The 27,066-nt window shown below is 45.5% G+C and overlaps 1 protein-coding gene across 1 annotated transcript in view; it reads right to left on the bottom strand.

Moving 5' to 3' along the window:
* Positions 1-17,706, bottom strand: part of SLC16A2 (solute carrier family 16 member 2) — a 96,285-nt gene extending 78,579 nt beyond the window's left edge. Inside the window, exon 1 of the mRNA XM_035113528.3 lies at positions 17,183-17,706. Within this exon, the coding sequence (XP_034969419.1) occupies positions 17,183-17,480 (298 nt within the window). The 5' untranslated portion in view covers positions 17,481-17,706. The remainder of the gene's footprint in view (positions 1-17,182) is intronic.
* Positions 17,707-27,066: the final 9,360 nt, after the last annotated feature.

The raw sequence follows: 27,066 nt of genomic DNA, 5'->3' as shown, positions 1-27,066 counted from the left end.
CTTCAGGTCGCTGCTCCAATTCAAAGTGCGTCACAACTCATAAATCCCCCGAACGCGTCCAGGCACTCCTCCCATCCAACTAGAGGGGGGCTTTTCTCGTCAGCAACTCCTCATCTTCAAAAAATATACTCAATAACAACAGTTTATAAAGTTCAACTCACACAGTCTTTTGCTTCTCTTTCACTCCAAACAAGCCAGCACATCACGTCTGGGAAGGTACGAAGTAACTCATATGAAAAAAAATAAAAAAGAAAGACTCGCTTCCCTTATCGCTCCGTCCCCATCAATCCTTCTTCCAGATGAAATACAGCCTTTAACTCCTCACCCTCAGCAGCATAGATTTCTCGGCAGTAAACAGCGCTTCTGCCCCTCCTTCTGAAGTATGTCCATAAATTTAAGCCTAATTATCTTCTTTAATCATGGAAATCCCCGCCATGCAGATTAGCGTCCGGGAGTCCTGGCCCTCGTAAGTGCTTCAGCCCAAGCTCCCCCCACTCCATAAACAGTCGGAGTGGGTCTGGGGGCATCGCGGGCCAGCGGCCCCTCTCCGTAACCCCCGGAGAGGGTAGGGGGTTGCCATTTACTCCCCTAGCAACCGCCAAATTCCTTACGAAGGTCAGAGGGATGGAAAACAGGTCCGCCATTCCTGCAGGCGGAAACCGGAACCCCCCCACTTCCTCCCTTCCCTCCCATGCCTTGGCCCCGCCCCTTGCCCCCCCTAGTTTTGATCCTGGGTACGCCCCTGTTCATACTGTATATTTATCTAATCCTCTTTTAAGCCATCTAAGTTGGGGGTCATCAATTAGTTTAACTATGCACTGCAGACTTTCTTTTCTCTATCCTGAATCTTGCAACACTTCTGGTTTCTCCTCAAGGTCCATTAATTTCAGAACCTTTTCCCCCCCCTTTTTTTAAAGCTGTTGCTTAACAATCAGGGGATGGAAATCTTTGCCAATCCACCACAAATGAACCAGAAACCTACTTACATATCCTGATCTTCCTTTAGGTAAAGGTAAAGGGACCCCTGACCATTAGGTCCAGTCGTGACCGACTCTGGGGCTGCGGCGCTCATCTCGCGTTATTGGCTGAGGGAGCTGGCATACAGTTTCCAGGTCATGTGGCCAGCATGACAAAGCCGCTTCTGGCGAACCAGAGCAACACATGGAAACACTGTTTACCTTCCCGCTGTAGCGGTACCTATTTATCTACTTGCACTTTGACGTACTTACGAACTGCTAGATTGGCAGGAGCAGGGACCAAGCAACAGGAGCTCACCCCGTCATGGGGATTCGAACCGCCGACCTTCTGATTGGCAATTGCTAGGCTCTGTGGGTTAACCCACAGCACCACCCCTAATATATAGATATTTTCTTTGCAATTTTCAGTATTTGAGGGAAATAGTTAAAACATTTTATAAGAACTTTAAAGTACGGGACACCCCCCCCCCCTTAACAAAATCATGCCAAAACTAATAAGGCAGATCGAGATAATCCTTTGCCAGGCTTTTGCTCACTAGGGAGTTTTGCTGTATAAACACAGAAAGTAAGAACAATTCTGAAGGAGTTTAAACTGCTTTTAAAGTACTTACCTTTAATGAATATAAATATTCACTTTATTAAAGCTGTTTACAGTCTGCCACTGTAGCGTGACCAAGCAACAGAACCCAGGAAGTGGCTATCCTAATCTAAGGTCATTTTCTTAATGCCCATGATCAATTACGGCAAGAAGTAGGTTTGGTCTCCACCTTAAGAAAATCTTCAGTACAGGGCAGTCCAACACGCGGCCGAAGGCCAACATGTGGCCCTCAAGGCCTTTTTGGAGGACCTTGGCAACATTTGATGCCCCCACCACCACAGCCCTTGTGCCGCCTTCCGAAAGCAGAGGGTAGATTAGGCTCTGGGCTTTGGGAAGAAGACATAAGGCTCTGACAGGATGCTGGACTCCTCCCACATCCTTCCCAAAGTCTAGTTAGCACTTTCCCAGCTTTAGGAAGGAGGTAGGAAGCCTTTAAGGGCCCTGCCAGCGCCTCACAGTGCCAGGGCTGTGGGAGAGACGTCAAATTTTGGGCTCACTTCCCCTTCCCTACCTTCATCCCCACACAACAAAGCAGCGTGTGTCCCATGGGTATTGAAGTACTCTTGCAGCCCACTTGGTATGAAAAGTTGGACCGTCCTGCTTCAGTACCTCCTTGTCTCCCACATAGGGCAATGGATGCCAGTCACTCCTATGAAGAAAAGAACTGGGTTGCTTGGGAGGTCAAGAAGCAATGCTTGCACCCAGGCATAGTTTCTGCAGCTCAGGTATGTAATCCTACAATCAAAAAAGCCTGTGCCAAATCCCACATTGATTTTTAAGGGGGCAGGATTTGAAGGCTCGGAGAGTAAACTGATTTGCAGCTAAGCTAGAACTCAACACCACGATGACAGGCCTAATATTGAGTTAGCCCTCAATCTAGCTCAGAACTGCCTACTCTGATTGGCAGCAGATTGACAGAGGGGGGACCTTTCCCAGTCCTACCTGGAGATGCCAGACAGGATTGAATCTGGGACCCTATTCCATGTGGATCAGAGCTGCAGCCCTCCTCCAAGACAAGGAATGTGGATCAGTGTGTGATCTGACCCTAATGACCAACAGTCTAACCTTGCAGAAAGGGGTATTAGCTGGGAGGTTATTGAACAGTGGTGTCTGGTGCCCATTAGAACTAGCGGGACAGGAGTCCAGGAGCAGTCAAAGCCAGATCCAACAGGTTCTTGCCTATGCCAACTCCTGGACAGGATATAAGAAAGAAGACAGGACAGGTGGAGGCTTGCTATGGGGCAGACTGAGATTGACTGAGCTGTGCCCCATTAGAAACATAAGAAGCTAGCTCCTACTGAGACAGACCATTGGTTCATCTAGATATCTCAATACTGTCTACACTGACTGGCAGCAGCTCTCCAGGATTTTAGGCAGGGAGCTGCTCCCTGCCCTATGTGGAGATGCCCCTGGGAATTGAACCTGGGGTCTTCTACATGCAAGGCAGATGCTCTACCTACTTAGCTACAGCCTTTCCTTAACCATTCACTCTTCCTACAGCCATTCATCCTAATGGACCAGCCTGCAATGGAAAATGCTCTTTTTCCATGCCACTTTAACACAGCTGTTTAATAGCTGCTAACTGCTCATTTATCCCCATTTGCTCCCTTCCTTTTTCGCCCAGAGCTACAATATGATTTTTTCTCATTTTCTCTCTCACTTCTTTTATTTTCTTTTCAGTTTCAAAGGAAGGCAGGTCTGGGTGGGTTTGGGAAGTGGACGGGGGTGAGGAAAGCAAAGGCAGGAAATGCCGCCAAGGAGATGGTGTTTGAAGAATCCAAACACCCCTTGGCATTTAAAGTTCAGAACATGGTTAGAAAGCCTGTCTTAGGCAGAAGATTCTCCGGGCAATGAACACACCCTCTGGGTGATTTATGGCAAATGCACATTAATGGAGACAGCTAGAGGAATAAAGAAAGAGTTGGCACAGCACTCCAAACTCCTGCATTGCTTTTCTCAAATTTCACCCACCCACCCTGCTGCCTTGATTACATAACTTTCAGGTCTTCCCAGGGTCACAGTTCTAAAGTGTGCATAAAATGAGTCCTCAAGTATGTTTGCATCACTAGAAAGCTTGCAATTTGTAGGATTAGTTTTTATTTTTGTTCCATTTTTTGCTGTTTTATAACAGCCAAGCACTGAAGAGGTAGAAGTACACTGAATCCTATTTCTGCACTCCCTTTCACATACAAATCAAGCCCTTCTAGAACTGCTTCAGAAGGAATGGCAACATAGTGATCCAGCAGATACGAGACATCCCAGGTTCAAACCCTGATATCTCCAGTTGTTGTTGGTGGTGGTGGTGGTAATTTAGTTTTTATTGAGAATTTTCAACGCAACACAGGACATAAACCACAAATCATCAACAAACCCAACCCTGATACATTTTGGCAGTCAGGGTGAAAAAAGAAAGAGAATCAGGGGAGGGAAAGGAGCAGAAGGTGCCACACAGTGGCAAGGTAAAAAACAATATCCCTGATAGAAGAACGGAGGCTTTTCATGGACTACTTAAAAAAATGCTATAGTCAAATGAAATTGCGGGCAGGATTCAAGATAAAGGCAGCGGAATAAAAATGATAAAATAACTGTAACAGAGAAACGTAATAAATAAAGATATAATGCAGTCAACAATATTTGAGTAAAAGCACTGTGGAGATGGGGGTGGGAAGTCAACTATGAAACAATGCAATTATTTGATATTAAGATTATTGTGAAAATGTTTGAAAATGCTGATAAAAAATTATACAGCAAAAGAAATAATATCCCTCCAGTGATCAGGTAATGACTTAGATGTCAAATAAATGACAAACTCAAGCCAAGGGCCAGGTGTCTTTGGGGAATAAGACCACTGGGGATGGCGAGAATCAGGACGGGAGAGGGGCTGACACATGACAAATTCAGTAAATGGAAACCAATTTAAAGAAACAAATGACTTAGATTTAATTCCCCTAAAGGGCTCATCCACACTTCTGCTTGCCCCGTGCCTAGAAAGCATAGGTGCAAGAGGTTTTCCACTTGTCCTGCCAGTTTCCATGAAAAATCCCACTGTTTACTGCTCAATCAGAACAAACATCAATCGTTTTTTGAGGACTGGTTTTTTTTCTGATTCAGTGGCAAGCAGCGTTTTATCTTTGGGGGAGGGGGGGAGTGGCAGGACAAGTGGAAGTGTTGACATACCCATAGCCGCATGTTCCCTGCTCTGCGAGATTCTCAACTGCTACCAATTGCCATACCTTGTTCCACCACCCTCCCAGAGAAAAATGAGTGTGGTACCTCCAATGGGTTGACAAAAGGCCGGGTTAGAGGAAAATTATGATTCAGGCCAAAGTGGTGGTGCATGAATGCAGTACAAGTCATTTAAGATATTAGTAAGTTATCTCCCATTTGCTTGGAACAGTCTTTACCCACCTGAAAAGACTAGCAGCTAATGCAAGTTGTAGTACAACAGCATCCCGGAGATTCCAAGTTGGTGAAGAGCAGCTTAGGGCACACCCATTTCCACAGCACTTCGGAGCAAGCCATCCGAAGGAGGAACTGTGGTCAATTTGTGTGGTGGAATACAGCCAGCTTTACTAAGCTGGGCTTCAAAATGGCTGCTGTCCCAAGCACACTGTGTCATTAGGGTTTCCTCTCCAAGCCAGCAGGACCTCACACAGAAAAGTCTCGGGACTGGGTTTCGGCCTGCCTCTGGAAAGCCATTCCCTCTGAGCAGAATGTCTCAGAATGTCTGTTTCTACAATAATTTCCATTCTCCATCTGCCACCGGCAGCTTTCAGGCTAGCGGTATGCTTACAAGTCATTCAAGGTTAAGAACTCCACTGAGAAGGGTGCCTAGTTGAAGTCTGGGCCTCTTCTACAGCGCAATTGTCTGGTGGCGAAGGTAGTTCTGTTGCTGCTGCCTTGGTGCTCCGAATACTGTGCTCGGGGATGTCTGTAGCTTGGTGGCAGAGCATCTGCTCTGCATGCAGAAAGTCCCACGTTCACTTCCCACTGATCTCGGAGTAGGGCTGGGAAAGATTCCTTGTCTGAAATACTGTAGCTGGAGAGCTGCTGCCTGCAAAAGGCAGCCTTCCCCAATTCTGGGTCCTCCAGTTGTTGCTAAGACTACAAAGACCACCATCCCCAGCCAACATGGCCAATGGTAAAGTATGATGGGGGTTGTAGTCCAAGAACCTCTGGGGACCCAAGGCAGATGAATGCTAATGTAGACAATACTGAGCTAGCTGGGCCAATGGCCTGAACTGGTATATGGCTGCTGCCTCCATCCTTCAGGTAACTGGGGGGGGGCTGAAGAAGGAGAGGGGGGATGAAACACGCAACCCATTTTTGTGTGTCTGAAGTTTCTTTTATTATTATTACTGTTTGTAATTATACTGTTTGTATTATTACTGTTTGAAACATATACTTACTTGAAAAATTGATGCCCCCCCCCTCCACAAAGGGGTGTGCTCCCTTCTCCCAGGGTTCTTTTTCAAACAAATTAATGTTAGGAGAATTAGAAGGAATGCACAGGCAGGCTAAATGTAGGTGCCCATGCAGGCATGCACTTCATTCAGCTTTCTTTCTTTCTTTCTTTCTTTCCTTCTTTCTTTCTTTCTTTCTTTTAAAAAGGGGACAATGCAGTCCTGCAGAAAGAAAAGGCCTCTGAGGTCATCTTCTTTGCTATGTCAGCCAAGAGAGGGTTGAACTTAATGAAGTGCACTGGCACATGTCCTACACATTTGGCAACTCCAATATCCTGTGCACTTTTGCTCTGTGCCTGATACTTTCTCCAAGCTTATAGAAAGTTAAATATCATGTTGGATATGCACCTTTGATTCCAAAGAGGCATCCCTATACTTGACACTGTAATAAAAACCTCTGCCAACATATCCTGGAGGGAAGTTGTTTTCCACACTGCCGTGAGAGGCAGCCAGTATGCTTCTAACAAAGAGTCCACGGTGCTTAATTGCCTAATGACAACTTTGTTCTAAAGTGCACTGCCAGATCTGCTTAGGCACCCCATCACTGGCTGCATCAGAATCACATGAGATTTGCTGCATGGCACAGCACTTTTGCAGCCCATTGTTGGGAAAACAGATTGGCCTCCAAAAACATGGGGAAGTTTATGATCCCCGGATAAGCATTCTGAGCACTTAAGTGTTCAGTCCTACCTTTCCTCATTCTGCGGCCTTGAATAAGGTGTTCCCTCCCAGGTGCAGGTCTGCAAAATGGGAATAATGCAGCAACCTGTTTTCACAAAGCCAATGTGATATGACAACTTACTCTCAACCACAGTAACATGGCCACCTGTTTTCACAAAACTAGTGAAGGCAGAATCTGAAAAGCATCTAGCTGACCTGGCTTAGACCTGGGAGAAAGGTGAAGCTGGCCAAGGAGCAGGAAGAGCAAACAGCCTCTTAAGGTGCATTTATTGACAGGAAAGCCTTTACAGCAGCCAAGGACTATCCTATTACCAGCTCTGACTTCCTACTGCCGAGAGGGTCCTCTTTCTGTTCCAGCAGGTCTCCTTGCAAATCCCTCTTCTGGCCCCTAAGCTGGGGGAAGGGCAATGCACAAGTTAACTGCACATCACTTCCAAGACCCACTGTGAACTTCAGCCCTGGCATGTGAGAAGAAAAGAGGCAGCATGAGTCTAATAAGACACCCACAGCTCCTTGAAAAAGTTCTAATCCCATACAGGATCAAGATTAACAATCGGCAATGTTGAGCAGTTGTTTCAGTTTATACAATTTCACAAGTGGTTTGCTTCCACTCCATCTTCATGGTGCTGTCTTTTTAAAAAGGGGGGGGAGCTCTAGCAGAAAGCTAGAAAATGCCACCTGGGCATCTCCCCCCCCCCTCCAAGTGCAATGTTATCTAGATAACAAGACACAAAAAAGTGGCATGGAACTACAGGAGAGATAGAGCGAAGAGAACTTTATGAGACTTTTACAAGTCCCAGCTGGTGGGGGTGGACTTTGCTAGCAGTGATGGGCTGACCTGGAGTCTTAGGATATCTTCACAAGGCGAGTTTGTTGTGGACTCTATGCCACCCATGCATGCAAGGGCTTGTTTGCTTGTTTGTTTGTTGTTTCTGTTTCTGCAGCATGCACGCAACGTTCTTCTTCTCAAGGTTTCATCCTCTTTAATCCAGGTTTGCCATTTCCAGTGTGTGTGTTTTGTGTGTGTTTTAGCTTAACAGATTGTCCACAAAAATTGTGAAAAGGGAAAATAATTTGGGTCAGCATTTTGATGAGAATGTATTGAAGACACAGTGAAAAACCTCCTTGCATGAGCAGCATAGAGTCCTTGGAGGTTAAGGACTTTCGGAGGTAGAGCTATAGTTCCAACATGAATCAGAACCCAAGAATTCAGGCCAACATCTCCCTGGCAATGTGTGGTTGTTGTTGTTGTTGTTGTTGTGTGTGTGTGTGTGTTGCATGTTCTCATCAGATTTTGCTAGATGTCATCAGATTTTGCTAGTTATTTATTTATTTTCTGAACACTCCTCTGGAGCAAAAATGGAACTCCAAAACAGCACAGCTGGTTTTGCAGGGAAGGGCTGCAGTTCAGTGGCAGAGCATCTGCTCTGCGTGAGGCTCAATCCCACATGGCATCTTCAGGTAGGGCTGTCTGAAACTCTGGAGAGGCACTGCCAGTCAGTGTAGATAATGCTGGGTTGATGGACCAATGATCTGACTCAACCACAAGGCAACTCTCTAAGCTGAAGAGATGGGAAGAGACACCAATCCAACTGAAGGGTGTGTTTGAAGTCACAGCAGTATTTGCTTGTCTTCTTCACTACTTCACTTAAAAGGATTATATTGTTCAGTATATGTAAACAAACGAACTGCCGGTGTTGTTTTGATACCCTAGTCCTAAATTTGATCTGAAGGGACCTCGTCTTGTATAAGATCAAAACCTGGAGAACGTGACATTGCAAAGGTGGCTGAAACACGGATAATCAAAGCCCTGTGCACTGTTATTGTTTGGGTTGGGTCCACACCTTGCATCTGTTGATGTTATTTAGCATAAGTCCTATTTTCACAGGCATACACTGTGTCCATAGACCTGTGCTGCACGTAGACCATGAGAGAATGGCCCAAGTGTCCAGCCACTCAATCCACTGAGATAGGCAGACTTCAGCCTGAAGGTGCAACACTCAACACACCAAAAGAGCAAGGAAAACTCAAGGGTGGCTCACACAGAGTGTTTTGATTAAGGCCATAAAGTGAGTCAGTGCCAGAGAAGGAACTTGCAGTAAATTTCTGACCCATGCTTAGCCTGTGGCAGATTCTCAAAGTAAAATACAACGTTTACTGGAAGTATAGGCACTAACATGCCCAGTGATATGCCTTTTCCACTCTTCCATATCACAATGAGGTGGTCCCATAAAAATAAAATGTTAGGATATGCCTTTCCTGTAAAGGCAGGCAAAAAAAAAAAGCCAACCACCACCAAACCTATAAACAGCACATTGTTAACCTTTTCAGATAAGCAGCTTTCAAGAAAATATGTTATTAAGATGTGGCAGCTGCAATAAAATGCTGCAGTGTACAGTGCACAGTCAGTCATGCCTTATACCAGGATATTCCATTCCATTCCCTCGGTCCCGTTTCTACGCCCTCCCAATCCTCAGCAAGAATTATGTAGCTACTAGGCATGCTCAATTCTGACTGGGACTTCATTTTTCACTGCAGGATTTGTTGTACTTTTGCAAACTGCGGGGACTCTCCAAGCCTCCAGGTACCTACCTCTTGTGGGTATATGGTTCTGTTTTGACCAAATAAGAACAGGCAGTTGGAGAATGAGAAATATATTGCCACACAGGGTTTGCTTCATTCATGTCCAACCAAAGCACTTAAGGAGGCATGCAAAGTTCTCTCCCATCCCTTTTATCATCAGAACCACCCTGCAAGGTAATTTTATATATATATATATATATATATATATATATATATATATATATATATATCCCCAGTAGCACCTTAGAGACCAACAAGTTTGTTCTGGGTATGAGCTCTCGTTCAGATCAGTTCTGAAGAAGTGTGCATGCACACAAAAGCTCATACCAGTGACAAACTTAGTTGGCCTCTAAGGTGCTGCTGGACAACTTTTTTATTTTATATATATATTTCTACTGCGTCAGACCAACACGGCTACCAACCTGAATCTAGAACCCTGTAAGGTAGGCTTTCCTAAAAGACAGACACACTCGACAAGCATTATTCAAGGTCCACATTTTAAAGCAAACTGGCAGAATCTGTACCTCCTATGCATAGAACAGAGCATTGTTATCTCTTTGTTTCTTATACTTCCCTGATTTTGCAACACAGTTCTCAGCTCAAAAAATGTACAAAAATGCATACAAAAATTGGAAATTTTCCTGCATTTTTTTTTAAGTTTGCAGAATGCTGTGGCCACAGGATGGACCAGACCAGATTTGGGGCTTTGTTTTCCCTAAGGTAGTCAACCTGTATATACCACTTCAGGCTGCCAGGGGAGGCCCATGCAATAGATTGCTAGGTCATATTTTTTTTTAAAAAAAAAAAAATCATTCTGCAAAGGTAAACTACATGTAGGGATCTAGAGTAGTCCTGTCCCTAAAACTTTGGGTGGGGGGGGTGAGCAGAGGATTATTTTGTACGGAGAGGCATTCGAATGTGCAAGCCTCCACCTGCAGTCGAAAGACGTACAGCCCAAACAAAGGCTTAGGACCAAGGGGAGAACAGTCCTTAGCCTCGAGGTAGGATCCTGCAAACAGGGCCCCCATTTCAGACCTGGTCAGCCAAGTTACAAGCTGGCAGAAGCAGAAAACTAAGGCACACAACTAAACACAACTTTGTTTGAAACGAAGAAGAAGAAGAAGAAGAAGAAGAAGAAGAAGAAGAAGAAGAAGAAGAAGAAGAAGAAGAAGAAGTAATCCACCCAGGTGACTCAGGCATGTGAATTATGTTCCACACTAGAACAGAAGGTTTGAGGGGGGAGGACCTTCCTGAGTGACGGAAGTCTATGAAGCTTTGGGGCTGGAAGGAATGGTGGGGGACTGGCTAAGCAAGAGAGGCCTTGCAAGACAGGAATTGCAGGATTCTTATCAAAGTGAACCTCTAAAGTGAAAATTCAAATAGGTAAAAATAGTTTCTTACCCCCCCCCCCCAAAAAAAGCATGGTAGTAAAAAATCCCTTGGAAGCTAGAATAAAAAGGTCCGCTTTAAACTAACAAGCAAGCAAAAACATATGAAATATGTTTTCATTTAGTGACACAATTACAGAAAAATAATAATAATGTAGTCAATTTGGAACTTTCTAGCCACATGACTTCCCTAGGAAGCTATTTCTTCACTGAAGGCATACTATCTGCTGATTCAAGTAGTCACTGGGTCCAACTTGCATTCCTAGCTCTGTAACGTTCCAGCAAAGTAAACATGGACAGGACAGCCGACCTCTGCAACCTCCCCTTTACCTTGTCCACTTCATTACTAAGCTCTCAAGCAGAGGTCTGTCCGTCTCCTTGAGCCTACGGAATATCTAGCAAGGGGGGTCATTTTATGGGAACAACTGAACTTGCCTGCCAGTGTTTTAAGCCAATGGGTGAGGTCAGAGCTGTGATTGGTAAATGAGTTTCAGTCCCTGGGGTCCTTAAGAGCTATTTACTCCTCCTATTTTGTGAACTTTTATTGCTTCTGACTTATAATCTAGTCCCCAGATCCTCCCATTTACCACTCTATTTTGCTGCCTGCCAGGTACTTGCAGCAGTTGGCAGGCAGCTATATAATATGTATGTATGTGTGTGCATTGGGGATCAAGGGAAGTGCAGGAATGACTTGTATTGCTGCCTGCTAACCATGTTGAACAGGGGTGCACTCAGGACCACTTCTGGGAGAAATTTTAGGTCTTGCCCTGAGAACCTTAGTACAGCCTTCCCCAATGGGGTGTCTTCCAGCTATTTTGGACTACAACTCCCATCAGCCCCAGCAAGCACAGCCATCCTGAGCGGCAATGAAGCCAAAGCATGCATATCTAAAACAATCACATATTCCTCCTATTTCTCCCCATCTCCCTTTCCTCTACCTTCCCCTGCCTCCCATTGTGTTAAATACAGTATTTTCAGTCACATGGTCATGCCAAAGCAATCCTTAGGATTCAGCATCACACACACAAGAATACTGCACCACAGATAATGAATACTGAAGAAATATCTCAATGGTTTGTGGACTCAGATTTTCATTTTATTGAAATGCAGCAGTGGCTGGGATCCAATGTGCCTGCATTTGCCCTGCTACAAATGCACTGCACAGTTTTGTGGAAGTTAATTGTTCCTAGTCTCAGTCTCTCCCATCCCCAGTGTGCAAAATGGGAATAACCACAGCTGACTTTGCAGGTTTATTGTCGGGGAGAGCACAACACAATACTGTTACTCTGCTGGTGGTGCCTGATGGGCTGAAACAAAAACAATTCCATTTTCACTTGAGGAGAATTAAGAGGCAAGCTGACAGGACTACATCTTTTTGCCAGAACCTGTGTTGCATCTTTCAGCATTGAGTTCAGCCTTCTTGTAAAAAAAAGTCAACGAACCAAAAGACAGTTAATGACAAAGCTCATTAACTTCTGTTCAAGTTTATTTGGAACAACAATGTCTGACCTGATGCACAAGACCTGAATTTCCCGTTATTCCCTATAACCTTTACCCTGCTGAACGTGGAGTAAAAGCAGTTTGGGTAGGTGAACCGTGGTGCAGTGGTCCACTTTACTCATTACATTTTAGTTGTACAACTACAATGGGACTGTACATCAAAGAATGTAAAGCCGAAATGTGTCAAATCCATTTGCAAACACATGAATCACAGACCTACATTTCCCCAGGAGCCAGGAGCAGCTCATCCACTATCTCAAAATGCACCATTGGTACCCTGTGAATGCAACTTATAGGCTGGGCTATATTAGTCAGGGACTACCTCTTTCATCTACCTCTGTTTTCGCCTGTGATGATGAGAGGGCAGAGCTGACATGAAGGGTTTTGTGGGCTATGGTTAAGGCTTGGTACCCTGCATTATCACCATATTAACAGCTGTGCATGCCTACCTGAGAGAGCTGTAATTCTTTGAACTTATTGCTATTACATATTGAAATGTTTATAGCAGGAACTTGATTTAAATATTTATGAATTTTATATGATGTTTAGTAACTGCACTGTTAACTTTTACTTACATACTTATAACTGAGGAGAAGGGAATTGATAAGGAGCAGGATCTATTGCAGCCCAACCTAATCAAGTCACAATACAGCATGACCAGCAAACAATAAACAATCATAAGTGGATAATCAAATGCAAGTTTGGACTAAAATGATGTCTGAAAAAACAGAAGACTGTTGCTTGGGAGAACTACCTTCCAAAGGAACTATTGACTCTTGCAAAATTTCTAGTATACTCCTATTGCAACCAGTTCTCTCATGCCCCACTCTCCAAAAAGTAATCAATGCCTAAAAGCATTTCATATTAGAGAAACAAAAAAGGAACAATCTGGAAACAAGATTTGGGCTTCAGCTGGGTGGAGCAAGTTCCAGGAGAAACATGCATTTGCTGCCTTTCAACATGTGAAGCAGCCCAGAATCAAAATGTGAACAATCTCCACACCGCCACCACTTCCAGCAGCCCTACAATCTTTTACAAGTGGACAGCTCCTTTAAATGCATAAAATAAAAAGAGCTTTTGACATGTAGGTTAGCTGTAGCTACAATTTCAACAGCGCAGCAACAGAAAACCTTTTTAAAAAACTGTATTTGTCTTTGTAGTGTAAGAACTTCTGGACTTGGGCTATTGCCGAACAATTGCACACAAAGTGCATGATTTCAGGAGGGTGCAGGATCCAGAGCGCCCCTAGATCATTTGGTGGGACTATATTTCCTATGCTTTGGACTTAGACGCTTAGCATTCACCATCCATAGCAGCTTGGGAAATATGGATGCCTTGATTTGTATTGGTGTGTCACCGAACCTCTTGGGCTTGCTGATCAGAAGGTTGGCGGTTTGGATCTACACGATGGGGTAGGGCCGTTGATCTGTCCATTGCTCTGTCCCAGCTTCTGCCAACCTAGCACTCCAGTGCAAGTAGATAAATAGGTACCATTGCGGCAAGAAGGTAAACAGAGTTTCCGTGAGCTCTGGTTTCTGACACAGTGTTCTGTTGCACCAGAAGTGGCTTAGTCATGCTGGCCACATGATCCATAAAGCCGTCTGTGGACAAACACCAGCTCTCTCAGCCTGAAAAGTGAGATGAGTGCCCTAACCCCATAGTCAGCTTTGATTGAACTTAACCATCCAGGGGTCCTTTACTTTTTTAAACATTATTATTATTTATTGTTTTTGTTTTCTGTATACCCTGGTAAATGGTAATACCCTGCTACCACACTTTTGGGTTGTTGAAAAAAGAAAAAGCTAAAAATAATCAAATTTACACTGATCAAATGGTGAGTCCTATAAGATACTCAAATTCATCTGGACTGGGATTCCCCAGAGTATCTGTTCACAAAAACCAGTGAAAGTTCAAATGAGACTCATTGGTGTCTACAGTCATACCTCGTGTTGCGTCCGTGGCGGGTTGCGTTTTTTCGTGTTACGAATGCAGTGGAACTGGAAGTGTTTACTTCTGGGTTTTGCCATGTGCACATGCACAGAACCGTTCTGCGCACTTCGTGCATGTGCAGAAGCGCTCTATTGCGCTTTCGCGCATGCACAGAAGTGCTGCTCAGGTTGTGGACTTTTTGGGGTGCGAATGGCACCCCGAAACGGATCAGGTCCGCAACCCAAGGTACCACTGTATTGGGTAGCAGGGGCCTGGCCTTCTACAGAACCATAAACGTAGCAGGAAGTTTCTGAACAGAATGCATTCAAGTAATGTTATGGGGGGCATGCCATCTGTGGAGAGTTAAAATCATCTCCATATGACTAGGTAAAGGAGCTTGTTTAAACTGGAAGTACTAGCTTTCTCCCTCTTTTCCAAGGCCATTATAAGTAACTAATATTAAGTGTGTATGTCAGCAAATGAATTAGTAGCAATTCCTTTTGTGCAAAAATAGCAGAGTTAACTTGTGCACATTCAGGGAAAAAAGACTTTGGCAATCTCATCTGCCATTGAACCCAATGTGTTTCGATTATGCACGATGTTGGCTTTACGCACTATCCCTAGAACATAACCCCAGCGTTAAGTTGAGACTCATCTGTACTACAAGGTACATTAGTGGAAAATCAAGCAGGAGGGAATTTCACAAGATCCAAACCTGAAAGGAGCAAACCAAAAATGTCTGAGAATTCCCTGTCAGGGATGGGGAAACCCTGGCACTGCTGCATTTTTGCATAAGCAATTGCTGCCAGTTACATAATTAATAACATATGCATGAGGCACCTTGCATGAAATGGTTCAGTTGCACGTGATACCCAACAGGATTTCACCAGGGAGAACTCATCCTGGGAGCAACTGGCACTGCACAGTCCCTCAGCCCTTGCAGACTTTCCCCTTCCAAGTAGAAACAGAATTCTGAAAATAGCCATTTTGATGCAAGAGTTGTGTGTATATACATTTAAAAATTCATATGCAGAGATAGCCTTCTATGGAGAGCTGGCCTTCAGGGGGAGCCACATTCAAAATGCTTTAGAGGGGACATGGGTGACTACACTCACATGTCTGAGAAATTTGAGACAACCAAGATAAGGGACAAGGAATAGGTGCATCCCATGGATAAATTTTCCAAGTTGTCATCCCTGTCCCTTCCCCATTCACAGGGAAAAGGGCTGCATTTTTAAAAGCCTTTCCAGAAGTATGGTAAAATCTCCCCGCCTCAAAACGACACAGTGCAGGCCTGGGGCAGCAAAAATAAGTTTCCCCTGGAGCGGCAATATTGCCTGACCTGGCCTTGTTCACAAGAGTTGTTTAACATCAGTGTTAAACTAAATGTTTCCCCATTAAGCGGCGGGGGCGGGGGAGCTATCAACCATGCTAATTCCATTGCACACAAAAAACCCACCAAAACTACAAGTGAAACATTACAAGAAATTGGAACTCCAGTCCAAGAATCAAGAGCCAGTATAGGAACACTAAACAAACTCAGTTGCTTCCATTCCAAAGTCTTTCACCACCCGGATTTATGGGGTAGTTTCGACATTACAGTTTCAAAGTTTCCTACACTCAGATACATCTGTTGTAGCCTTTGGCAACTTGGTGCTCTTCAGGAAATGCTGTCTGGAGCGAACGGAAGTTCAAGCCCCAAACATCTGGAGGGCACAAGAGTAACCAGATATGTTAAATGGTGAACAACTTCAGCATTGTAAGTTTAGAACTGTTTTGATGGAGCTAAACAATAAAACTGTTGACGGCACCGCTACCACCAAAACAAAACAAAAACACAACAACGCCATTGTGCATAATTTCCTGTCTTCCTTATTCATGGTAACTGGAACCTACAATTCATATGGTATAAAAGGCCCCCATCTTACCTGGACTTTCGTTACCAGCAGATTCTTCCACCACCCCACTTCTCATTTGACATGTCAACTAAGAAAGATTATAGGTTCTCCAGGAAGGAACAGTATATTCCAGTCTTTGTCAACCTGGTTTACCCCCAAAATGTTGGACTACAATTCCCATCACTCCTGGCCAGTATGGCTAAGCTCCCATCATGTTTTGGAACGTTGCAGCTGTGCGGGCTACTGCATGCCACCCCGTTGGCACACGCTGGTCTATGTAATGTACCTAAAATGTTCTCAATACAAGATGTACAATGAGACTGAGATGGGGTGAGTGCCAGGCTGAGTTTCCAGGACCCTTAGAGTCATTCTAGCATTACACAATTACTACATTTTTCCCCTATAGTTTGGCTTCCAAGCTTATTTAGGGGAAGGAGGTGTGTAAGGTACCATCTCCAGATACAGAATACAAATATGATTTGCAGCTAGGTAGCAAGACTAGAGAAATGCATGCTATGATTCCAAAAAACACACTACTTGCAAGCAACAGGGTTAATTGGCCTGCACACTAAAGAGGAGAGGAGAGGGAGGTTTTTAAACGTTCAAAATAGGATCAAAATGTGCGTGTGTGTGTGTGTTCCTGTTCTTAATGGGCTGCTGCTAAGGAACCGAGAGGCTCTAAGACTTCCAAGCCGCTCTGATGCTCAGAGAGACCAAAATCGCACGTCTCCTCCTCGTGGGTGAAAGTATACACTACCGCTATTATTTACTATCAGGCGCCGGCAGCACGCTCGGCGCTGTACACGTTTCGCTGTTGTTTTTGTTGTCATTGCTCGGGGGATTCAGAGTAGCTTTTGCAACTGTGGGAAGTTTTGGAGCAGCTGGGAGCGGTGGCAGAAACCGGCACTGAGGCGATTGACAGCAACCCTAAACTGGGGTGTTGAGAGGGTGGCCCGCCAATCAAGCTCCCCAGCGGAACTTCTGAAGGTAGCATCCTACCTCCCACCCCCTCCAACACCCCCACACCTTTTTACTACCATCTACTTCTGGCCCGCCTACCCAGCCTTCCCTAAATCCAGCAGGCCGGAGGGTCAGCGCTGTTCGCTCCCTCCAAACCCGCACAAGTCTCCCCTAACCCTCGCAGCCGCCCCTTACCGACGCTCACCTGTCTTAAACTTCAGCGAGGGGTCTTCGGCGGCCCCGTCGTCCTGCAGCAAGACGTAGAGCATCCCGAAGGAGTTGTGGATACCGAAGATGGAGCCGTTGCACCAGGTGGCGGCCAGGACCACCACCCAGCCGAAGCCTCCTTCGGGGGGCGTGAAGCCCTGCGCCGCGGCGCCCAGAGGGCCCCCTCTGGCCACCACAGCGCCGCCAGCCGCGGCTTCCCCTCCTTCGCCCTCCTCCCCTTCGTCTTCCAGGGCCCCCTTCTCCGACAGCGCTTGCTCCTGACTCCGCAGTGCCATCGCGCCCGCCGGTCGAGCTCCTCGGATCGGCAAGAGGAGGAGGAGTACGCCGGCGCTCGTGCTTTGGCTGCTAACGCTCTAGCTCGCTTGCAAGCCGGTCCCTCACGCCTCCTCCTCTTGCTCCGCCGCCGCCGCCGCCTGCCTCTCCTCCTCGGTCTCCTCCTCTAGCTTCCCCCGTGGTCATCCCGCCGCCGCCGCCTCCTCCTCCTCCTGCCGCAGCGAGAGGGACCCTCCCCCTCCGCGTCCAGCCCAGACAAGCCTCGCCACGCCCCTCCGCCTCGTTGAGCCGCCTCCCGCCTGGATCAAAACGCGCGCGGCTCTGCTTGGAGACGCTCACGGCGGGCGGGGAGGCAGCGCGTCCGGAACTGCTCTCCCCGCTGCTGCCGCCGCCTTCTTCCACGGCTCTGATTCTCCACCGGAAGCTGCCTCTGGGGTGTCGTGTCTCCGTCCTAGCGGAGGGTGGTAGACTGTTTGTGCAAAAGGAAGGAGGCCTCGGAGAATGTGCGCGATGCTGTCGCCCCCCACACGCTCTGCAAAGGTACCGCTCCGGCGGTTGCAATCCGGGTTCAGCCAAGCTGTCAACCCCCCTGAATGCATTGGTGGGCCTTGCCTCTGAGTAAGAAGGGCATAGGAGTGCAGCGAAGGGGTGGGGGGTGTTGGGGGCCTTTGTTTTCCTTCCAAAGGAACCGAGGGGGAGAGTAATGGCAGCCCTCGCCCACCAGGAGAAACAACAACTGCGCGCACATGCAGCTCCTTTGAAGTCATTGTTGGATTTAGGAGGAAAAATTGGAGCGGGCACGTCTCGGCTGGAGGAAGGCAGGCGATTCAGGGCTCACTTGTCTAGGTGTCCCGTTTCCCCCTGCCCGCAAGGTTCCGGCGTGGTGTGTTCACCAAGGCTTGGCCGTCGACGGGAGGCGACAGATTAACCCGAGATTGGGGGGAATCAGGGATAATCCCCGCCCCCCCCTTCCATGGTAGCAGTGGGTTAGGTTGCTAAATGGGTGAAATGGCGTTTAAAATGTAGGTCACCTTATTGTACGGTGAAAAATGCTTGCGCGTGTAAAAAAACGTTTTGCCACCACTACTCAGTGTCGTTGTAGTAGAAAACTGGTCTTGAGCGCGTGATCAGACACGTTTGGAGGAATGGAGGGAGTGAAAGCCCCCAAAAGTGAAGGTGAGAAAAGCAATACCTGTCCTGCCTGCGAGGATGCATGATTCCCCGCCCCCCTTCAGCAATTCATTGCCGCCCCTCTTCAGCAATGACACACCGGGGAGTAAGCCCCACTGAACACAGCAGGGCTTACTTATGAGCAGGTATGGAGAGGATTGCGCTGTTCAGCTTCACTCCCCGCTGGTCACTAGCACCCTAAACATACTTACCTGGGAGTAAAACCTATTGAATACAACGGGCCTTCCAAATAAACGTCCCCAGTCTGCATTAAGCCAGCAGGCTTGGAGCAAGCAAGTATTCCCCACTACCTCCACACAGGCATCTACTTGGCACATATTTGGTCCTCCTCTTACAGCAATACAAATTTCAAAGAAGGTGGGACGTTTTCAAGAGCTGGGTAGCTTATTTTATCTTTCCTATTTAAAAAAAACCCATATGCTGGTGGGTGGGCTCAGTGAAAGAGGAAGGGGAGGAGGATTCAGCAAAATGGCTCCTTCCTACTACCTTCTTTCCTTCCTACTCCCCCCCCCATCAGTAAACAGGTTGATGCGTTTGAGATTTGGGGTGTGTGTGTTTTGCAAGCAGTGTGCCCACGCACATTTACTTCAACAGAATACCATGTGAAGCTCTCTTATGATCCATCATAATAAATTGTTGTTATATTGTTACTGCTTTTATTTTGTTACTGATTGCTCTTGTGCAATGGCTGCATTATTTCCCCCCAGGCAACACACACGCCTGCCTTCAGAAGATCCACAAGGATTGAAATCTCATAGGGCAGCAGCAGCTGCTGCTCCAGACCTCCTTCCTGCCCTGTATGTGAGGTCAGCAACCTGATTCCTTTTTCCCTCTCCCACCAGCAGCAAATGACATTTGGATAAGGGGGCAGAGAGATCTGAATGCTGCCTCCTTGACTTTCAGGTGTCTGCCAGGCTCAGACCCTGAGGAGTGGGAGCCAAGAAGGCTGGCTGGTGGTGCTGTGGCTGGGAGAGGATGGGCACCCACCCAGCGGGTCAGGGGAAATCTGGATGGCTGTGCCAAGCGCCTCAGCAGGGAACTCTGGTGGTTTTAAGGAAGGGGTTGGGAGCTATAAATGCAAGACCTCTTACCACTCCAGGAAGAAAATCGCTCCCCTCCCCTTAATTTCTGCTGTCAGCCTTTGTTGTTTTTTGCTGCTTCCCCTGTGAAACCCCAAAGTTCTATTGGAAGCAGCTTTCACTTCCCTCCTGGAAGCCAAGGGGCCGGGCAGCCGCTCCCCTTGGGATCAGGGAGCAGTACTCCCCCCCACACACACACACACAAGGAAAAAGCAAAGAGCACTCCTAGAAAGCTTAGCAAAAGGTAAAATAAAATGGAAGCACAACAACCATTTCACTGCTGACCTCACCTAGAAGAGATAGATTTGAGAGTGAGTGCGTCTGTTTGCCTGAAACATTATCCACCTCTTCACTCATGCACAGAGAGAGGTACTCAAACTGACCTTTCTGCTATGGTTTACAAGAAGGCCTACCCAGCACTGTGACATCTATTGATTGAGAATTGCATGTACAGTGGTACCTTTGTTTAAGAACAGTCCTGTTTAAGAACAATTTGGTTTACGAACTTTGCAATACCGGAAATAGTGTCCCGGTTTGAAAACTCTTCCTTGGTCTAAGAACGGATTCTGAATGGTGGAAGGGCACTGGCAGCGGGAGGCCTCATTAGGGAAAGCATGCCTCAGTTTAAGAACAGTTTTGGTTTAAGAATGGACTTCCGGAATGGATTAAGTTTGTAAACCGAGGTACCACTGTACTGTATATATCTTCCCTTCAATAAATATTCCCTGGGAGGACTTACAAGCAAAGTAGTGTTAGAAACACAATATATGAAAATCAAGAATAAGAATAAATAGACCACATAGTTTTACAGGCTGGATTCAGCTACCCTTAAAGGTAAAGGTAAAGGGACCCCTGACCATTAGGTCCAGTCGTGGACAACTCGGATTGCAGCACTCATCTCGCTTTACTGGCCGAGGGAGCCAGTGTACAGCTTCCGGGTCATGTGGCCAGCATGACTAAGCTGCTTCTGGTAAACCAGAGCAGCGCACGGAAACGCTGTTAACCTTCCCGCCAGAGTAGTACCTATTTATCTACAGTGGTACCTCTACTTACGAATAACTTTACTTACGAATGGAGCTCTGTCCGCCATCTTGGATGCGGTTTAGATAGAATTTTTTCTACTTACGAATTTTTAGATAGGGTTGCTACTACTTATGAATTTTTTCTCCCAGTGCATTCCTATGGGATTCGACTTACAATTTTTTTCGACTTACAAATGTGCGTTCGGAACGCATTAAATTCGTAAGTAGAGGTACCACTGTACTTGCACTTTGACGTGCTTTCAAACTGCTAGGTTGGCAGAAGCTGGGACCGAACAACAGGAGCTCACCCCATCGGGATTCGAACCGCCAACCTTCTGATCGGCAAGGTCGGAACAATCTGCTTAATTTAAACTAAGTTTAAACTTCCTGCCACTACTAAAATGACCCTTTCTTCAACCATTTCTTTGATTCAGCAAAGCACTCAAACTTGAAACACCATACATGGCTCTTGTATGCATATCTCAAAAAGAATATGGTAGAGCTGATGAACATCAGAAAAAGGCAACCAGAATTATCAATGGACTGGAGCAAATTCCCCAAGGAAAGGTTACTACACCTGGTCTTTATTTATTTTTTATAGATTAGGTGGGAAATGAATAAGGGAAACATGGCAGAGGATTCAGTAGAGATTGAATCCATCCAGGCAAATGAAAAGCTGCTCCGCCAACCCCATATATGCCCACTTGACTGCTTTGATCAGTGGAACTGGAACTATTACAGATGCCACATAATACCCATTCTGCTTTGGTAAGAACTCGAATCTTTTAGTGTGGCAGCACCTGCACTTTGGAACTCCCTGCCTGTTGACATCAGGCAGGTGCCTTCGCTGTGCTCTTTTCTGCACCTGCTAAAAACATTGCTTAGGCAAGCCTGCCCAGGTGTTAGAGATGGGTTGAATCTGCTTTTAGTCTATTGTTTTAACTTTTCAAAAGTCTTTAATTATTGTTATGTTTTATTACTGATTATTTTATTGTTGTTGGTTTTTTTGTAAACCTCTGTAAGGGATGTTGCTTTTCTCTCTCTTTTTGACAAACAAGCAGTGTGCAAATTTTATGGAATAAATTATAAGTAAACCTCAGTCTGCATTCAGTCACTCCCCACCTGCCTGCCTTCTTAAAACCAGTCTGGTTGAGGTAGGGGAGACACTGTCAGCATCCCCCTCTTAATATTGTCTCTTCTAGAAGAAAGCAGAGGTGGGTGGGGAGGTGGACTGGAATTAGTTGGCTCCACCCATCATTGGCTCTGCTGGGTTCCCTGCCTCATCCTGCCAGTTTTGCATTGTATGTGGGAAATGGATAGACATTTCTCTCTCTCTGAATGGAAATGAAGGAAGATTCAGTACAGAGAAAATGAAGGATATCTTCATGCAGCGCATAGTTAAACTGGAATGCCCTCCCACAAGACATGAGATAAAACGGGATTATTCATGCAGGATAAGTTTATCAATGACTACCAACGTTGGTGACTGTATGCTACTTCCAGGTAGATCTCTGAGTTCCAGTTGCTGGGAAATCTGTTACCCTAGGGTCTGACTTGTGGGTGTCCCCCCCCCCCCCGACATCTGGTTGGCCACCATGGAAAGGAAAATGCTGGACATGAAAGGCCTTGACATGTGTTTAATCCAGAAGAACTTTCTTTCTTTCTTTCTTTCTTTCTTTCTTTCTTTCTTTCTTTCTTTCTTTCTTTCTTTCTTTCTTTCTCTTACGTTCATCTGACTTGGAAATCTGACATCCATGCTGTTTTCCTGAAATACTCTGCCTGGAATTAAACCAACACAAACACTACCAAGAAAGGGAACCCATCCCACACCCAAAGCTGCAAGCTATTCTATTGCTCCACCTCCAGAGCTTTGTGATTACACACGTTTGTAGCGCTAGCTAGATGAACCTATCATTTATTTAGCAAATACAAAGGTTGCACAGTCTGGCCAAAGAACCATTGTCCCAGGGTTGAAGAAAGCATTGCATGCAAGCACAGGCATGTGTAATAAAAAGCTAGGGGTGGGGTCTAATATTAAATGCAAAATATTGTGGAGAGGAAGGTATTTGAAGTGGAGGGGTAGTGGAAGTACTTAACTCTTTCCCCTTTGCCCACCGCTTTCCCCAACACAGGATTCACAGGTTATGTTTACAAACTGAAATACAAACATCTACCTCAAAAAATGCAATGGGAAAAATACCAATTTTTACCCAGCATTTAAATGCCCCAGGAAGATGGGCGTACCTCCTAAAGCAGAGGGTTCACAGCCTGAGGGCCTCTGCCATCAACAGGACATGGAGCAAAGCCCTCCATTCAAACCCTGAGCTGGTGGGCAGGATGACAAACATCTACCTGGCCCTCAGGACCTTATCCAAGCTGTGTCCTTTGTTAGTCCTTTCCCCATACACACACCCCTGAGTGCTTTTGCTTGGCATCACTGCACTGTGATAATGCCTCTTGCTTGTCTGGATGGCGAGAGATATCTATAGAGCAGGCATCCCCAAACTGCGGCCCTCCAGATGTTTTGGCCTACAACTCCCATGATCCCTAGCTAACAGGACCAGTGGTCGGGGAAGATGGGAATTGTAGTCCAAAACATCTGGAGGGCCGAAGTTTGGGGGTGCCTGCTATAGAGTGTCTGCGTGTATGTGTAGAATCCTCTGACTTTTGCATTGCTAGAATGCAACTTGTGGCCCCAGCTTAAGTGTCACATCTGTTGCTATGGCCACTTTTGCCTCTGGCCACACCCATCACTGGTACGTGCTCCCTCAGAGGTCTTCCACCAGAAAATCTGCCCCCCCCCCCTGGCTGAAAAAGGATTCCTCATCTGGATTTAAGGTACCAAACAACATTGAATTGGGCTGGAGAGCCAGTGAATAATCATGCACTGACATTACAGTATATGCACCAGCTGACCTGCTCTGGTTAAAATTCTCGTAGCTATATTTTGGTGGCCACTACATGGTACTTTTCAGCATTATTCAAAGGCAGCCCTACGTAAAAATCTGAAAGCTTTATATAGTGGGAATGGATTATTATTGCATACCCTCTATGTGTCCTGATTTTCCAGGGACAGTCCCAGAATTACAAAAGCCGCCCTGGCTTTTGATTTGATGCTGGAATGTCCCTATTTCCTCTGCCGGTGCTGCTGCTGCTGAGTTCAGAGAATGACCCGTCGCTTGTTCTGAGGGATGGTGGCGGAGGCTGCTGCAGCTGCAAGAGAGCATTCTGTTGCCTTTCTGTGGCCACCCATGCTGACCTCTTCCCTTGGGCAGCTCATAGCAGCTGCTGGAGAATGGGCAAGGCAGAAGAGAGGCTGCCACTGCCCAGGCCCAGCCCTGCATGATGTGCAGGCAGAGGGCAGAGGCCCCCAAGTGGGAAGAAAGGGAGGAGCGGAGTGCAAAATGTCTTGGGTTTTTTTTATGCTTTGTACATTTGTGTCTAATCTTTCCCCTTTAAAATTTATTTATTGGTGTGTGTTTTTCTTTTTGCAAATCTATCAGACAATAACATCAGGATTAAGTGTGCTGTGTCCCTTTGCTGCAGTAGTGGCGGCTCTCCCCCACCCCCCCACCCCGTTTTCTGATAGGAAATGCTCTGCCAGGTGGAGGGACAAAAAATGGGGGGGGGTGGAGGGTCAGTTGCAGGGAGAGTGAGAAATGTCCCTATTTTCATCTGAGCAATGCAGGAGGGTTAAAGGGGAAAGTGGGGCACGTTGAGCCATTTTTTACTTTAAGCTCTACACACCTCAAAATAATGCACATAAAAGAAAACTTTTGAATTTAACATTTATTAGGTACTATTCTAAACAAAATCAAAGGATTAATGTTTCACATTTGATGGAATAAAATGACAAAAAATCACATTTAAGTTTCCCCCCCAAAAATGGATCAATGTGCCCCACAATTGAATTGAGCCATTCAAATTTAGGAGCAGAGAAGGCATTTTTACTACACAGTATAAACTTCCAAAAGAGTTTCAAAAATATCTCAAAGTTCTTAAGAGTCAGCATCACTTCAACTTGTCACTCCATTTGCCTTGGCGAGATCCAAAACTTCAATAGAGATGTGGCTGTCATGGTTATCTAGAATCAGAAGCACTGGGTGATCTTTGGAACTTCTAGAGTATTTGATGAAATGGTTCATCCATTGAATAAAATTATCAGCTGTCATCCATCCACTGGGATGTGCAGTACCAATGCAGTCTTTTGGACCATTTTTTATCATATAATCTTTGAAATGCACCCTTGGAAATATGAAAAGTGGAGGAATGCTGTTTCCCAATGCATTTATACATGCACACATTGTCAAAAGAGTTCCCTGTTCTGCTGGTGTCATTCAGCCAACTTGCTTTGCACCTTTCACAGCAATGATTTTTGATGGTTTCTGCACCGTGGTTACACCAGTTTAATCTTCATTGTATATATCACCTGCTGAGAAATTACTTCTGTCTAGAATGAAGTGGAGTTCATCAAAGAACTCATTTACGTTAAAACGGTTGAAGCTTGTTGCTCTTGACCGGGCATCCCCAGACTTCGGCCCTCCAGATGTTTTGGACTACAATCCCCATCATCCCTGACCACTGGTCCTGTTAGCTAGGGATCATGGGAGTTGTAGGCCAAAACATCTGGAGGGCCACAGTTTGGGGATGCCTGCTCTTGACAAACTTGTTGCCTGTGGAATGTGAAGTGACAGTAAAGCAGAATGACATTTCATAAATCCTTCTGCCCAATCTAAGCCAGCCTTTTCATTTTTCTCCCAAGTTGGTGGCATTTGAATTTTATTCTTACTCCCAAACTGATATGCCAATTGTCTTGCTGCATTTTTTGAAAGTCCATAATGAAGTCGTGAAGCTTGTTGCAAGTAATCCACCAGACATACACATTTATTAATTTACACATTTGAAGAATTGTAAACTAACATAATATAACACAAAAACTAATAAACTATGAGTGATATTTTCCATGGGGTACATTGATCCATGCTCAATGTACCCCATTTCCGATTGGATCAATGTGCCCCACATCACCACTTAAGACATAAATCTATTTTAAGCAAAACAGGCTGGCAGCCATGACAAATATACATACTACAGCTATATTAACTATGATCACATAAATGAAAAGATATTTCAGCTACCTTTACAACTTTTAGAATTACATGGTTGACAATACATATAATTTTTTTTTACTAAAGCTTACCTAATTTAACAAATCTGGATTTTTGTTTAAACTTCTTTGAAAACCCAAACCCAAACACAATGACAGTATGTAGTATCACTGTTGTTGTTGTACTGTTGCCACAAACTTTGTATAAAAGCTAAAGTACGGTTATAAAATGGAAAGGAACAATGTGTCCCATGGCTCAACGTGCCCCACTTTCCCCTATTGTTGTTTTTTTACAATCATTCTATTAATTCTATCATACAATCATTCTATTAATTGCCTTCTAACTACCATCTGATTTACCCACCCCAAAATTAAAAACTCTTTAAGCACACACAAAGCAAAACTAGGAACCTAACATGTGGACACTTGTGGTAAAGACCCATTTATCCAGCTGGGGAAGCCTGTTGGCAGGGCTAGTCAAAGACATGTTGGCACCTGAAGCAAACCACAGAACAGGGCCTCCCCACCCACCAGGGATGAAATGGTGAGTGAAGACCTACCTCAGGAACAAGGGCAGCAGGGGGCGGGGGAGCAGCAGCAATAGGTAACATTGTCCTTGGAGGCCCCTATGCATCCTTTTGTCTAAAGCAGTCACCTTACCTGCTCTCATGGGTGGGCTAGCCCTCACTGTAGGAACAAAAATGTCTTCAAATGTTTCAAAGAAGTGCAGACAGTGAGTGCCTGTTGTATCTCAACAGGAATGCAAATAGTAGTAGTAGTAGTAATAGTAGTAGTAATAGTAATATTTATTTATATCCCATCTTATCCCCACACCAGGACTCAAGATGGCTTACACAGATTAAAACAATACAGATAAAATACAAAAAGCTAAAAACACACAAGAACACAAGAAGAGCCTGCTGGATTAGGCTAGTGGCCCATCTAGGCCAGCTTCCTGTTCTCACAGTGGTCAACCAGATGAAACTGGCAAGTATGTCCTGGGCACAAGAGCACCCTGCCCTCTTGTGGTTTCCAGCAACTGGAATTCAGAAGTATTGTTGCCTCCAGCCATGGAGGCAGAGCTTAGCTATCATGGCTAGTAGCCATTTATAGGCTTATACCCTTCATGAATTTGTCCAATCCTCTTTAAAAAGCTATCTGAACTAACATTTGCAGGAGTTGAGTCTGA

This window comes from Zootoca vivipara, chromosome Z2 (assembly GCF_965207765.1).
Source record: "Zootoca vivipara chromosome Z2, rZooViv2.hap1.1, whole genome shotgun sequence".
In the NCBI taxonomy this organism is placed as follows: domain Eukaryota; kingdom Metazoa; phylum Chordata; class Lepidosauria; order Squamata; family Lacertidae; genus Zootoca; species Zootoca vivipara.
Note: the sequence above shows the minus strand (reverse complement) of the source record. Positions and strands in the feature narration are given on the sequence as shown.